The sequence below is a fragment of the Lontra canadensis genome, unplaced genomic scaffold, assembly GCF_010015895.1.
Source record: "Lontra canadensis isolate GAN:19392208 unplaced genomic scaffold, GSC_riverotter_1.0 scaffold48, whole genome shotgun sequence".
In the NCBI taxonomy this organism is placed as follows: Eukaryota; Metazoa; Chordata; class Mammalia; order Carnivora; family Mustelidae; genus Lontra; species Lontra canadensis.
The window spans coordinates 9,236,711-9,253,153 of record NW_022631042.1 but is presented as its reverse complement, the minus strand read 5'-3'; the positions used below and the strand labels follow the sequence as shown (position 1 = coordinate 9,253,153).

Sequence of the window (16,443 nt, the reverse complement as noted above, 5' to 3'; positions counted from 1 at the left end):
GAGAGGGGTGAATCTTGGTCCACTGGTTCCCTTTTGCTAGTTTTTTCGTTTTACCTCAGTGTTAGAAGGAATCATAGTAGGAGTACATTTGATTTTATTATACATTAAACAACTAAGTTCCAGAATCCTGTAATTGGTAATATCTTGGTGGTCGAGGGGGAGGACAACTTCATGCTTTTAGAGCAGTGTAAAGAGATTGCTGGCCTTGGAATAGAATCTTTTTTTTTTTTTTTAGATTTTATTTATTTATTTATTTGACAGAGAGAGATCACAAGTAGGCAGAGAGGCAGACAGAGAGAGAGAGAGAGAGAGAGAGAGGAGGAAGCAGGCTCCCTGCCGAGCAAAGAGCCCGATGAGGGACTAGATGCCAGGACCCTGAGATTATGACCTGAGCCGAAGGCAGAGGCTTAACCCATTGAGCCACCCAGGTGCCCTGGAATAGAATCTTAACACTGAGGAGGTAGAGTCTTCTCCAAATGTTATGATAATTAAATAAAACAATACAGGTAAATTACTTAGTAATATCATAACAAACATTTGTTGACATTATTTAGGTAGATACAAATATGTTACAGATCTATGTACTAAATTTTTCTATAGATGCGTAAAGACTACAATAATCTCAATAGTAATTCATACATATCTTTCCTTTTTTTATTTATACGAGTAGGGGTACTGGAAAAATCAGCGGTTAGGCTCGGGCTAGCAGTGATTTAAAAATAAAAACACCATTGTAAGAGGTGCCTCGTAAAATTATGCTCCACGTGTAGCACCTGGTGGAAGAACCCAATCCTTTTCGCCGCGGAACTGAGGCGCTTAGGAACCTTTCTTTTGTGAGAGTCTGTCGCAAACCGGATCTGAGTCAGCTGAGGAACTAGGCTGCCGCACACGTTGGCGCGGTGTGTGAGGGCGGAATTGGCCTCCGCACCGCGAAAGATCCATCCCGGAAGTAGTTATTGGTCGTCTCCATGCGCCGGTTCCTCGGCGTCGTAGAGTCAAGGCGCGAGGCTCGGACCGAGAGATAGAGCTGGAGGGGACGCTAAGCGCCCTCCGCCCGGGACGCGAACCTCTGCCCCCGCGGGGCTGGTCCCGGGGCCATCATGCTGCTCCTGCCGAGTGCTGCGGACGGCCAGGGCACCGCCATCACCCACGCTCTGACCTCTGGTACGTGCCCACTCAACCCCGGCTCCGTCCCGCGTTAGCCGCCCTTGCCTCAGTCTTCCACCAGCGCGACCCCGAAATAGGTCTGTCTTTGTCCCTGGCGACTAGCCCCGGGACTTGTGGGGCCGTGAGGCTAGTGCCTTTTGGCTCCAGGCTCTACAGTAATCCTTGCCCAGCCTGAAAGGAAGGAGGGAGGGGGCGTCTTCTTTCTGCTCCTAGTTTCTTCCTCCTCTCCCGGCTGCTGACTCATGGACCGGCCAGGGCAGTTCGGGACCGAACCCTCTAGTACCCTAAAAAGGTTCTTGAAAGCATCTCCTTGCCAAGGCAAGAAACTGCCCGCAGCGAGCTCCCACGTGCCTCGGGGCGTACAAAGCCTTGCTGCCGGTGCTCTGGTACACCTCGCTCCCGCTCTGCGTTTGCTTTGGCTTTTTTAAACGTCAGAACTCAAGACGCTGCTCCTTATACTCGTAGTTAGTACGAAAAGGTCGTTGCCAGTACGGCTGCTGAGATTTGTGTAGACAAAGTTTTTGAAGAATGATTAAATGAAAGTTAACTGGCTGCTGTAGTTTCTTTAACGTATAGCCCAAGACAGTCGTGAATATCGTAAACCTAGTCTCCAGTCGGCGACCCGCCTTAATTACCAGCGCCGCTTGTAGAGACAGTTGTCGGGTGTGATTTTGAGCGTATCTCGTGGCACATGTTGCGTTCTGCTTACGGAAGTCTGTGTGTAATCCTAACACCTGAAGGAAAAGGCTTGAAAGGTGATGTTCTTAAAAACTGCACCCTTACAACACAGCTAGTACTGATTGAACGGAGAGTTTGAATCCTGTCCTGTATATAGTGCAGGAGATCTTAATTTCCCAAACCAACGAAAGCATGTAAAATCAGTTATTCTTAGGAAATTGTGACCATTAGGTACAAAGGGCAACTTACATTTGCGTTACTTATTGCTGAAAAAGTAAAGCTTTTTTCATTCATATAGACTAATGAAATTAAAATGAAAGTTTATTTCCCTGACTCATTACCTTTTTGGAATTGTTAATATACAGATGTACGGTGATTTATCCCTGCTTCTCAGGAATGACGATAAAGCCTTACTTTGTGGTTTTCAAAGTGGTTTTGAAATGTGGTTTGTCATTCAGTCTTCCAAGGAAACCATAGATGATAGATATTGTTCGTTTTACAGTTGAAGACATCCCTGACTCGTTTCACATAGTTACTAATTGTCGGAGCTAGACTAAATCCAGAGCTTCTGATTTCAGATCTAGAGCTTGTTTCACTATAGCAGAGCTGTGTCAGTAGATCCTCATTAGCTGCTTGGAAAATTGTCTTCCAGAACAAATCATTGCTCATGAATTCTTAAAAATTTTAAAAGCTATCTGAATTCAGGGTTTTAATTAAGATATTTTGACTTGTTCTTGAAAATATTTTTTGATGAGGATGGTTTATCATTTATTTTATTACAATCATTAGTCTAAAAGGAAAGCAGTTGGCAACATTTCTCCCTGCTCGTCACCTTCCTCTCATATTCTCAGAAAAGTTTTGATTTATTGTTGACATTGCTGAATGTTTTGTCAGATAACTGGAAGAGGTTGATTGAATACTCTGTAAATATTAGGAAGTGATTATTGCTAACCCTCACGTTAACTGGAATGCAGGCATACCATGTTTAATGGCACTTTATTGTGCTTTGGTGATAGTGCATTTCTTACAATTGAAGGTTTGTGGCAACCATCTGTTGAGCAAGTCTATCAGCACAACTTTTCCAAGAGTATTTGCTTACTCTGTCTCTCACATTTTGGTGATAAAGTATTTCAAACTTTGTCTTGATTCTTATGGTGCTCTGTGATGTGATAATGATTTGCTGATGGCTCAGATGATGGTTACCATTCTTTAGTAATGAAGTATTTTAAAATTAAGGTATATAGATGGTTTTTTAAGCCCTGATGCTATTGGACTCTTAATAGACTACAGCATACTATAAACATAACTTTTATATGCCCTGGGAAACCGAAAAATGTATTTGATTCACTTTTTTGCAGTTTTTGCTTTATTGGGGTGGTCTGGAACCAAACCTGCACTATCTCTCAGGCATCCCTGTACTGCAATTATTTCTTCAGTTGATGGTTTTAACATTACATTCTGATGCTGTTTTGATCTTATATTGCCTTGAAACAGATTTATTCCATGCAATACATTGAAGCCTCTCTTAACGCTTTCAATCACAGCCTCAACACTCTGTCAAGTTGAACCTGTGGGAAGATGGTTTGAAGCTTTTGTTAAGAGGAGAAACAGAAATGCTTCTGCCTCTTTTCAGGAACTGGAGGATAAGAAAGAATTATCAGAAGAATCAGAAGATGAAGAATTGCAGTTGGAAGAGTTTCCCATGTTGAAAACACTTGATCCCAAAGACTGGAAGGTATTTAACATCTGAATCTTTTGTTCAATCAGATGCTTTGTGAGTTATAAGAGGTTTTCCCACGAGTTTTCCATCATTAAACCACGTTTTAAGATGCCTCAACAAGAGAACCATAATTGAGCACCTGTTTATTGTTAAGCTCTGAGTGGGATAGCACTGATCATAGGATACTCTCTCTGCTGGAAAAATCCAGGAGGTGTTCCCAAAAAACATAATTTTTGAGCTGGCCCTAAAAGGATGACTGACAGTTTAAGAAGCAGAGAATAGAGAAAAGGTGTTCTGGGCAGAAGGAATAGATCTGCAGAGACACAAAGGAGTAAAGAATGTATAGCACTTCTTCCGGGATTAGTGAAGAGTAGGGTGGGTAGGGTGCTTGAAGGGTAGTGGTGAGAAATTAGTCCTGAAACAAGACTCTAGGCCAAATTCTTTTATACTGTCCTTTTTATGCCATGCTAACGAAGGAACTCAGATTTTATTTTCAGGGCAGTAGGAAGTCTTCAAAAGTTTCTAAGCTAATTTTAGCAAAGTAATCTCCTGGCAGTACAGAAAATTGCTTGAAAAGGGAGGGCAGAGCTGGAGGGGAAGTGAATAGTTTGCTGTTAGAGGGCTAGCGCAATAATCCAAGCCTGCAAATGCATACTTGAGCTAAATTTATGGCCAGGTTTTGAGGAAGAGGGAATGTGTGCTTTTTTTGGAGGTAGACTTGGTAGAGCTTGATGACCTTGACGGTGTGGTACAAGAGGGGATGTACTCAGAAGACCTCTGAGCATTCCAGTTTGAATGACCTGCTGGAGTGTGATGTCGGTCACCAATACTGGCATGCAGGAAAAAGGAAGTTTGTGGGAAATGTGGTGTTTGTGTTCAAGTTGGGCTGTGTCAAAATTCAGGTACTAGTAATGTACTAATGAAGTCTTCCTAGTAAATGGTTAGAAACTGGTCTGTGGTTCTGAAAGGAGGATAAAGCCAGAAACATTTGCAAGTCGTTGGCAAGTTGTAGGTGATAGTTGAACCTGGGGAAATTGAATGACATCAGCTGAGAAGAAGAATATAGACAAATAGGTATCATAAAGCTTAAAAGCTTAAAAAGGCAATGGTATAATACTTAAATATGTGTACCGTGGAATTAGAGTGCCAGAATTCAAATCTGATTCTGCCCGTTAAGGCACTGGGACCTTGGGAAAGTGACTTGACACATCTGTTTCACGCAGTGAGATTACTAACAGCTCAAAGGAGTATGGTGAGGATCAGTGCGGTGAGGATCAGTGCAGTGGTGCATGTAAAGCACTTAACATTGTGCTTGACACGTGCTAAATACTAAACAGGCAGTGGATGACGAGTTCCTGTCTCCTAGCTCGGGAGGGTTAAATGAGAGAAAGTGTATGTCTAAAGCACTTAGGAAAGTAAATAAGCCTTCAAAATGTTAGCTGATTCACATACTGTCATTATCCATTTTAAAAGAAAAGGACTGAACCAAGTTGAGGGCCTGAATATTTAAGGGGTGGGCAGAAGGAGAAGCAGCAAAAGATACTAAGGAGGGTGAAAGAGGTAAAAAGAAAACAACAAAAGAGACATTTGGTAATTCAATTAATTTTTTTGTTTGTTTTTAAAGATTTTATTTATTTATTTGACAGAGAGAGATCACAAGTAGGCAGAGAGGCAGGCAGAGAGAGTGGGAGAAGCAGGCTCCCTGCTGAGCAGAGAGCCCAATGCGGGGCTTGATCCCAGGACCCTGAGATCATGACCTGAGCCAAAGGCAGAGGCTTTAACCCACTGAGCCACCCAGGTGCCCCTGTTTTGTTTTTTGTTTTTTAAGATTTTATCTATCCATTTACAGAGATCACAACTGGCAGAGGCAGGTGGTGGTGGGTGTGTGGGGGAAAGCAGGCTCCCTGCTGAGCAGAGAGCCTGATGCGGGGCTTGATCCCAGAACCCTGGGATCATGACCCCAGCTGAAGGCAGAGGGTTTAACCCACTAAGCCACCCAGGTACCCCTCAACTAAGGTTTATTAAACATCAGGCACTAGACTCTCCCAGAAACTAAGAGAGGAGGAAGTCTCAGGAAGGACGGACGAAACAGTCACCCATTAGAGAGGTCAGTCACATAACATGAGTAATAATAAAAGCCACTGGGCTTGGCATACGGAGGGTAGGTGACCACAAAGAAAGCAGATCTGGTGAGTCATTGGGAGGGCCAGGAGTTACAGCTGGGTTGATTAGGAGGTGATGAATTGTAGACCACAGTGCAAAATACTCTTTCAGAGTTGGGCTATTGAGAAAATACTAACTTGAGAGAAAGGCGGAGTCAGGAGAAGATAGAATTGGGGACCATTAAGGTCTACAAGAGAGAAAAGGAAGAAAGATGGAGGTCTTTAGTATAGAAAAGGGTAGGTAATGTCAGAACAAGGTACTGGGGTGGGGGGGCGCCTGGGTGGCTCAGTGGGTTAAGCCTCTGCCTTCGGCTCAGGTCATGATCTCAGGGTCCTGGGATTGAGCCCCACATTGGGCTCTCTGCTCAGCGGAGAGCCTGCTTCCCCCCACTCTCTCTGCCTACTTGTGGTCTCTGTCTGTCAAATAAATAAAATCTTTATAAAAGAAAAAACAAAGTAGCAGCGTTCGTACATTGGTTCAGTTAATTGTTTCTTTCAACAAACAGGGATCAAGCATCTGCTTTGTGCCAGATGCTGTTCTGGGGCCTGAGGAGTCTGCCAAACAAGACAGTATCACTGCTCCCACATAGCTTCTATTCCAGTGAGGAGACAGACGATAAGTGAACAGTCAAGGACATGGTCACCAGGTGCTGGGCAAAGAAGTAGAAGAGAGTGCAGTGATAGAGTGTGCTGATGACTGCTGTAGGTTGAGTGGGTGGGAAATGCCTGTGGAGTTGACATTTAAGATAAAACCTGAATGACACGCAAAGATCAGGGAGAATGGCATTCCAGGCAGAGAGCTTGTGTGGGGGCAGAAAGAATTGTGTCAGGAACTGAAGAAGGCGAATGGGTAGGACATCGTGGCTAAGGGAGGGGTGAGGAGGTTAAGGAGCAGTAATCACTGGAAAGCCATTGGAGAGTTGGAAGCAGTAACAATTTGTAAGTACTGTAGGGGAAACAAGAAGGAACAGAGTAGGCAGAGAAGGTTGTTTCAAATAAAGTGACATCATTTGTCCTGAGACTGCAGGAAGAGAAGATGGCAGCCATGTGAAGAGTGAGGGAATGTGCCAGGTGGGGAGAACAGCATCTGAGGAGAAAGGGCTTGGTGTCTGCGGTGAACTGCAACCTCGGTCTCGTATTTGGAAATGAGTGACCAAGGTGGAGAGGGACAGGCCAGGAATAGTGAGTGAGAGCTGGAGGTGCTCCGTGCATCCAGGCTCAGAGGGGAGGTCTGTGCTCGAGCGAAGTGGGCGCCGATGAGCATGTACAGGTACTAACGATATTCTAGCCCTGGCATTGGCTCATATCACCCCGGACCAAATTCTAGAGAGAGACAAGAGAAACCCCAGAAGGGAGCTTTGCAGGTCCTAGAGAAGCCAGTAGAAGTGGCTGAAAAAGGGTACTGGAAGGTGGGGGGGAAAGAGTGAATGCACAAAACACTCAAGGAAGGGGTCAACTGTGCTGCCACTGAGAGCTGAAGTCAGGTGAGGGCAGGTGAGTGATCTTGGACTTGGCACCTGGAAATTCATACTGAAGAGAGCAGCCTCTTTGCCCCTGGGTGGGCGTGGATGGAGCAGAACCAAAGTGGAGTGGTTTGAAAATGAAGGCTGAAGGAGGTAAACATGGGGACAGCCTTCTGAAGAAGTTTACAGTTGACAAAGAGCAGAGAAATGGAGATAGAACGGTAACTGGAAAGGGGATCTTGGAAGTATTTTTAGGATAAGAGCTAATGGGGGCGCCTGCGTGGCTCAGTCAGTTCAGCATCTGCCTTCAGGTCAGGTTGTGATCTCAGGGTCCTGGGATCGAGCCTCACATCAGGCTTCCTGATAGTGGGGAGCCTGCTTCTCCTCCTTCCTCTGCCGCTCCCCTCTGCTTGTGCGCACGTGTGTGCACTCTCTTCTCAGATAAATCAATGAAATCTTAAAAAAAAAAAAAAAAGGATGAGAGCTAACAGCATCTTTTCATACGGATGAAGATAATCCAGTTGAAATTTAGGAGATAATCGAAAGATGTTACTATTTTGAGGAGACTTAAAGAAGACAGGGCTCAGAAGCAAGAGGAAGGATGGAGCAGTTTTCTCTTGGTAGGACAGGCTCTTCCAGTTGTGAACGGAGGGAAAGGGAGAAGGTGTGTGGATGCCAGTAGGGTGGTAGGAATTCGAGTAGGATAATTTTACATTGCTCAGTTACGCAGGAGGCAGGGCTCTTGATAAGAGGGTGGAGAAGGATCTGTGAGATTGAGGAGACACTGGAGAAATAGTGACCTTAAGGAGTGGAAAGGGAAACCAGCTGGAACAAAGTCTGATTGCCAGGCATAATGAAGAAGCCCATCCATATGAACTTTGCTTTCCTGAATTTGAAGGGAAACCAGTCAGCCCTGCTTGACTTTTTTCTTCCATGTTACATGCCCTCAACTCCCTTGCCCCCCATTCACTCCTCCAATACCAGATACACCCTTTGAATGTATTCATATGCTGTAGGGAGATTTCAGTTGCTACTTCAACTTGTAAATTCACAAGGATGTTAACCAAAGCAGAGATAAAAGCAGGTATTTCCTCTCCGGAGAAGCCTCACCACTCAGTTTTGCAGTTTCCATCCAAATTACCTCTCTGCTTGACATGACTCCTAGGCCTGTCATTGCCCTAACCCAACCCTGTGGAGCTGTGATAATACTTCCCTCTGTTCTGAAATCTTATTGGCTATACCCTGATTTAAGGATGGCCATAAGATATTAGTAGGTGTTAAGAGAAAAATGGGCTCAGTAGTCAAAGAAGTTTGGAAAATGCTGGGTTTTGCAGGTGTGTTTGCATAGTGGTTGGTTGGTTGTTTTTTTAAATTGCAGGACTTCTCAGAGCCTTTATTAGGCTAATGTGTATATAAATTATCACGAAGGCTATATCACAGTCCACCACATTTCCCAGACTTAGTACAGAATCCATTTTATATGCAGTGTCTCACTGGACTCCTATTATGGGAAGCACTATTTTAGGGTACTAGCATAAGGAATAAGATATATTGCTCCGTTTCATACTTGACTCCCTTTTGTGTCTTTATCAGAACCAAGATCATTATGCAGTACTTGGACTTGGCCATGTAAGATACAAAGCTACCCAGAGACAGATCAAAGCAGCTCGTAAGTACTTAGTTCTTTTGAGATAATCCAATATCTGGAATATAGAAAGTGTTACCTTTTTTAAAAGATATGCATGATCATAGTCTGTCATCATAAATCTATATTCAATAGCATTTGATACATGGTCATAACATTGCATAACTACAATATCCTTTACCTTCAGAAACAGAAAAAAGCAATCATTCTCATGCATGGGAATGAGAAATGAGAAGGTGGGTGGGTGGGTGGGTGTGTTTGTGACCAATAAAGAACATTTTCCCAATGGCAAGTTTTTAAGAAATAATGTTTCAGTTCCCTTTAGAAGTATGGCCAGCTGTATTTAGTGGAAACTGCCTTGTTACTTAGGTTTTTTAATGTTATTTTGTGGTTTAGGTTACATTTTTATTGATGCCACCTGGGTCTTCTGCCCGAGAGAGAATTATCTGATGTTTTACTGCTTTCTTCCTTAAAAAGATTAAAAATTTTGAGGGAAGTGTTGGAAACCTTGTCTTCACATGGTTTATAAAACAGCATCCCCTTAGTGCTCTATACCCCGTTTGCTTCACCTGATTAGTAAAGTTTGATGAAAGAGGTGAAGGTGATTAGTTTTCTGTGTTTTATCTTAGGAGAATGTTCTGCCCTCCACTCTAGAGAATGGATATTGAGGTCAGAGGAGGTAAGATCGTGACCATATGGAAAAGGAGTTAGTGAGTCAAGGCCAGTCAGGAGGAGAAAGTATTGTGCTTGGAGGAAGATGGCTAAATGAGACCCATCTCATATTGAAAAATACTAGTTGAGACTAAGTATAGTAGATAAACTCAAAATTTTCTCTACTAATGCTTATATTTAGGAAAATCAGAGGAGAGATATTTTTAATAAGATGAAGGAATTTATGAGATTATTTTAGATCTATTTGGTTTCTTAAAAAGCTGGCATGGTTTTCGACTAAGCATATGTTAACGCATGTGAATAGTCTTTGCAGTATACATAAATGCTAGGGAAATTGATTTGCCATGGAGAAATATTTGCAAAGTCTTGCTATATGAAACAGCAGCATATGAATACCAAATGAGTCTTGATACATGGAAGTATGAAAACAGTTGATGTTTTAAGGTGAAGGAATTGTTTTTTTCTCTAAAATAAGAAATGTACCATGAGCTGTAAAAGAAACATTCATTTGTTTCTAAGTCCGTTCATTTTATTGGCATAATAGAAGTTAATTTTTTAATACTCTATAGCCAGAAGTTCTGCAATCCCAGTGCACCAGATTATTAACATTAAGTAGAATTATAATTCACTCTCTCCCACTATGTTGATATTCTCAGTATTCAAAAGGAAACTGATGTTCTCTCTTTTTTTTTTCAAGATTTTATTTATTTGACAGACATCAATAGTAGGCAGAAAGGCAGGCGGGGGAGCGGGGAGCAGGCTCCCCGCTGAGCAGAGAGCCTGATGTGGGGCTCGATCCCAGGACCCTGAGATCATGACCTGAGCCGAAGGCAGAGGCTTAACCCAATGAGCCACTCAGGCGCCCCGAAACTGATGTTCGCTTACCTCTGTCATTATAAAAAGGGCAGCTGCTTGCTTTACTGCTTTCTGAAATTCAGTTCAAAAGTAAAAATGCAAAGTTAGTGTTTATAAATCTGTAATGATTAGCACAGAGAGGCCTCATAAAAATAAAAGTCTTACTGCATTTGAGATCCTCCAAGTGCTTACATCCTGTTACACACTACGAAAGAGTTTTCTGTTGTTTAATGCATTTTGAATTGCTATAATGAAAATTAGGAAGTCAGTGAAGGGTGAATAAAATAAGTGGTCTTTTTTTTTCCCTTCTCTGCATTATCTGAAAAGAATAAATCACTAGAAAAGTAGAATGATGGGTTAAGAGCAAGTACTTGCATACCAAAAGTGGAATTTCAGTTGCTTACATAATTTTGTTTTGAAGTAAAATAGCCACACTGGCAAATAATGCACGTAGGTTTGATACTCTTTGCACAGAAATAAAGTCTTTGGTGATTTGAATTTTCTAAATTTAATAATTTTAGTGATTTGAATTTTCTAAATTTAATAATTTTCAAAATATTTCTGACATTTTAAACTGAAGCTGTTCCTTGTACTTTTTAAAAATTAAAAATCCTGTTTAGAGTCATTTTATAATAATAGCAATATGAATATACAGTAAAAGCCTTTTTGCTAATGTACCCTCAGATCATTCCAGAAACTGTCTTCAGTGGGAGGAGAAGCAGATACCTTTGAAATTCCAGTAAACAGCTGTTCGCAAATTACCCTTGTTTCTTTTTCAGACTGTGTTCTTTGGCGTCCTTTATTTTTAATATTGAGAAATATCTTTTGCTCCCTCCACAAGAGACAATATAAGACCGTCTCAGGACTCTCTAATATACAAGGATGAGTAAAGATTAGGCAGAAAACTCCGTGAAAAAAACCCAGTGCAGCATGAGGAGACTATCGAGCAAAAAATGGGAGATTCACCTCTCTTAGACTTACAAGGTTCAAAAGAAAATTTAAGCATCTCCTCATGTTTTCGGTAGAATATGAAGATACTGCTTTGGGGGTGTGGTGTAGGCATTGCAGAAAGAGACTAGGGAGAAAGAAGTAGAACTGTTTGTGGAAACTGAAAACGTGAGAGCAGAACTTAGAATTCCAAAGGTTGACATAACACTTAGAAAAATAGTAAAGCAGAGGACAACCTTGAGGAATGTTCCCAAGATTCGGAGAGAAAGTATAAAGAGGAGCTGGATTTCTAAAGAAGTCAGAATAAATGTCACAAGCCGTAATTGCAAATTAAGAAGGAAACTGACCGATTTATAAGAAGATACTTCTTGGGATTGAGAATGTTTGCGGGCACGTGACTTAAATTTTACTGCCCAGCGCACTTCTTTGAAATTGCTAGGAGAGCAGTGTGAGCTCGGCTGTACTGCACGGAATCTGTTTTGCCAGCAAGTGTCGGGGCGCACTGCAAAGCTTTTGGCTTTACCCCACTGCCCTGGCCGCGGAAGTAGCCTCTGCTCTCTTTCTCGAGTTCCCCACAGTGCTGGGATCATCACACCTCCAAACTCTTGGGTGTGATTTGATTATAGTCCCTAGGTACATAGCTTCCAAGCCCTATAGTCTGACTCTTTCAGAGATTCTGTGAGCTGCCTGATAATGTTTATTAAATTCCTTTTTTGCTTAAAACAGCTAGAAGACAAAAATGCTTCTTCTGGAATGTTAGTGAGGAAACGTGATATACTAGACTGTTAAAAAAAAAAATTGGAGTTCAGAAAACAAAAATGTATTTGCCAGTTTTTGAAGCCCTGCAGTATATGTAGAAATTACTAACTTTATTATGCCTATAAAAAGATTTGTACATAAACGTTTATAGCAGCCATATTCACAATGTCCAAAAACTGGAAACCACCCAGTGTTCACCAGCAAGATCATGGATAAGCAAACTGCTATATATTCATGCAGTAGATTAGTGCTTGGTGGTTAAAAAAAGAACAGATTACTAAGATATGCAGAAATGGTGATGAAGGGGACGCCTGGGTGGCTCAGTGGGTTAAAGCCTCTGCCTTCGGCTCAGGTCATGATCCCAGGGACTTGGGATCGAGCCCCGCATCGGGCTCTCTGCTCAGCAGGGAGCCTGCTTCCTCCTCTCTCTCTCTCTGCCTGCCTCTCTGCCTACTTGTGATCTGTCAAATAAATAAATAAAATCTTTAAAAAAAAAAAAAGAAATGGTGATGAATCTCAAAACATTAGGTTGAGCAGAAAAGTTACAGGGACAAACTATAATTCCATTTACATGAAGTTCAAGAGCATGTGGGTGAAGGAAGTCAGGTGGTAGGGCATAGGAGTTGACTGGAAATAGTAAAGGGACTTCGGTGATGGAAATGGTCTGTATTTTCTTTGTTGGCAGTTAGAGGGGTGTATACAGTTGTCAAAGTTCAGTATAAATTTTTAATTCAATAAAAGATGTGATTAAACAAATAAAAGTCACTTGAGAAATCAATATACTCTTTGGGGCCTAGAAAGATACAAAAATTATATTAAGAGATTCTTTTTGTAAAAGTAAAATCATTACCTATCAAAACTTAAGGGACAGCAGTTAGAGCTGCACCATAAGTAAGTTCATTGCCTTAAACTAATGTTACTTTTTAAAAAGAGGGAAAAAAAAAATGGGCGTCCAATTCAAATGTTTAAAAGAATAGCACTAAGGAACATGGAGGGAAAAATAGAAGAGAAAACAGCAGTTCCCCAAAGTGGATTTATAAAAAGAAAAAACAAATAGCGAAATACAGAAAGAAACCATTACAGAAGATATTTTTATTTATTTTTTAAGGTTTGTTTTTGGTTTTGTTTTTGTTTTTTTTAAATTTTGAGAGAGAGAGAACAAGCGAGCAGTGGGAGGGGCAGAGACAGAAGCAGGCTCCTCACCGAGCAGGGAGCCCGACCTGGGGCTCAGTCCCAGGACCCTGACATCATGAACTGAGCAGAAGGCAGCCACCTCACCAACTGAGCCACCCAGGTGCCCCAGAAGATATTTTTAATGGAGACCAGTATTAAATGTAATAGATGCAAAATTTTTGATTAAATGAACCTTTGGAGGGGCGCCTGGGAGGCTCGGGTCATGATAGAGCCTCAAGTTGGGCTCCCTGCTCAGCGGGGAGTCCCTCTCCCTCTGCACACCCCCTGCACTTGTGCTCTCTTTGTCTTTCTTAAATAAATAAATAAAATATTTTTTAAAAAATAAATGAACTTTTTTGAAATGGAGGAAATTTTAAAGGCAGGTGTTTCAAAGCTTTTAATATTTTAGAAAGAGAGTGCACACGAGTGGTGGGGGCAGAGGTGGGAGAGAGAATCTCCAGCTCCATTTAAACTCCGATGAGCGCGGAGCCTGATGCAGAGCTTGATCTCCCAACCCTGAGATTGTGACCTGAGCCAAAACCAAGAGTCGGATGCTTAACTGACTTGAGCCATCCAGTTGTTTCTAGGAAGAAATTTTAAAAGCTATGAAAGAATTACCCCCTGAAAAAATGTTTCTGGGGCAGCTGGTTGGCTCTATCAGAAGAGCATACAATTCTTGATCTTGGGGTTGTGAGTTTGAGCTCCACAATGGGTATAGAGATTACTAAAATAAGTACATTAACTTTTAAAAATAATAATAGCACATTGAACTTAACAGCACATTAAAAGAATCGTACGAACAGGTAGGATCTCCCTCAGAAGTCCTCTTGGGAAATATATTAATAGAGCTAAGTCTATTTATAATTTAGATAATATGTGATTTCCTAAATAGTTAAAATGTATAAAACAGTTTAATAGCCATTAATAAAACTTTGCAAAGAAATAACAGTTAATTTCCTACTTTGGTAAGTATTTCATACCCACAGCCAACACGCTTAACCTTGTGTTGTTAATAATATTACCATTAAAATCCATGGCAGAAACTAACCTTATTTTTTTTATGCTATTTTAAGAGTGGTTTATGAATTAAGATATTAATTAAGAGAACTATTGGAGAAGAACTGTATTATTTGTAGGTAATACAGGCTCTACCTTAGAAAACCAAAAAACGGTTGAGGCAGGTGGCTGGATGCAGGAGAAATACACAAAAATAATAGTTCTTAGAAGTTACCATCACATTTATTAGGAAGGTATAATTATCTTAAAGATGACCCCAGGGCAAAAATAGGTAACCAGAAACAAATCTAGATTGAATTTACTGTGATAAAGGAGGCATCATATATCACTGGAGAAGGGAAGGATTCTTAGGTGTGATTAGGACTTCAGTTAATGAAAGTTTAGATATTTAATTGAATATGTTAAAATTCTTAAAAAATTTAAAGAATTTTTTTAAATGTTCAGTTTAAGCATGGAAAATATTAATGAAACTACAAAATATGTTGAAATTGTTGAGAATGATGAAGTACCTTATAAAGGTATAGGTACTGAAAAAAATTATAAAGGAAATGGTCAGTAAATATAAATGAAAATGACTGATATATTTTACATTATGTAAATGTAACTATACATATATATGACATATTTACATATATGTTATTTTTATATATGTAAAACTTCTGTTTTGAGGATTTTTCCACATTTAGGTTTCCTATTAGGTTAATTGGCAATGAAAATCTCACATCTCAAGAAGTAGAAGTTTTACATGTTTATAAATACATGTCATGAATATACATGTGTAGATAGGTATAATGTATGTGTATGATTTGTATCACAAAGATACAAAGTGTTCATAGAAAAGCATCTTAGAAACAAATACAGTAAGTAATCACTTTTTGAATTAAAGCTGAGGTATTAAGAAAATCTAACTTTGAGGCCCCTGGGTGTCTCAGTGGGTTAAGCCTCTGCCTTCGGCTCAGGTCATGATCTCAGGGTCCTAGGATCGAGCAGGGAGCCTGCTTTCCCCTCTCTCTGCCTGCTGCTCTGCCTACTTGTGATCTCTCTCTCTCTGTGTCAAATAAATAAATAAAATTTTTAAAAAATAATTATAAAAAATATTTGCTGAGCATGAATAGAACAGGAGGGAATTTGGGGGTCTTTTTTCATCGTAAAATTTAAAATGTGACTAGATAATCTCTCACATCTCTTCTAGTTCTAAAATTCTTTTTTTTTTTTTAAGATTTTTTTTTAAATTTATTTGAGAAAGTGAGCGAGAGAACATGAGCAAAGGGAGAGCAGAGAGAGAAAGAGAGCAGACTCCCTGATGAGCCCTGATGTGGGGCTCCATCCTGCAACTCCAGGATTATGACCTGGGCTGAAATCAAGAGTCAAGACTTTGGGATGCCTGGGTGGCTCAGTTGGTTAAGCGTCTGCCTTCAGCTCAGGTCATGATCTCAGGGTCTTAGGATCCAGTCCCACTTTGGGCTCCCTGCTCACCCGGGAGTCTGCTTCTCCCACTCCTGCTGCGCCTCCCCCCGCTTGTGCTTGCTTGCTCGCTCGCTCTCTCTCTCACTCTTTGTGACAAGTAAATAAAATCTTTTTTTTCCCTCTAATATTTTATTTATTTATTTGACAGACAGGGAGACCTCACAAGTAGGCAGAGAGGCAGGCAGAAGAGAGAGGGGGAAGCAGGCTCCCCGCTGAGCAGAGAGCCTGATGCGGGGCTCGATCCCAGGATCCTGAGATCATGACCTGAGCCGAAGGCAGTTGCTCAACCAACTGAGCCAGTAAATAAAATCTTTTAATATAAGATTTAACTGGCTGAGCTACCCGGACACCCCTGATTACACTTAATGTTTTAAAAAACCATTCTCTCTCTCTTTCTTTCTTTTTTGGCAAGTTTCCTCTCTATACATTCCCCGCAAGCATCACAAGCTATTTATTACTTAATGTTACATGAGATAAAGGTTTTAAGTAATACATGATGTAAAACAAAAGAATGTTTTAAAACAAATGGTCACTTCCCTTTAACTCATAACTTCTGTTTATAATCTTTTTGGCAAATGTAAAGTGTTCAGTTATTAATACAGAGAAGAATGCTTTAAGAGTGATCAATAAGATTGTTTGCCTTTGTCTCAAGTCATAATCCCCAGGGTCCTGGGATCGAGCCCCATGTCAGGCTCTCTGATCAGCGGGAGCCTGCTT

The 16,443-nt window shown here is 41.0% G+C and overlaps 1 protein-coding gene across 3 annotated transcripts in view; it reads left to right on the top strand.

The window, feature by feature from the left end:
• Positions 1–902: 902 nt before the first annotated feature.
• DNAJC2 (DnaJ heat shock protein family (Hsp40) member C2) overlaps positions 903–16,443 on the top strand; it is a 33,712-nt gene continuing 18,171 nt past the window's right edge. Inside the window, exons 1-3 of one of the 3 annotated variants that reach the window (XM_032873304.1) lie at positions 903–1,164; positions 3,390–3,580; positions 8,784–8,859. In XM_032873304.1, the coding sequence (XP_032729195.1) occupies positions 1,101–1,164; positions 3,390–3,580; positions 8,784–8,859 (331 nt within the window). In that variant the 5' untranslated portion in view covers positions 903–1,100. Of the gene's footprint in view, positions 1,165–3,389; positions 3,581–8,783; positions 8,860–9,464; positions 9,515–16,443 lie in introns of those variants that run through there. The other 2 variants (XM_032873305.1, XM_032873306.1) reach the window with 2 other exon arrangements.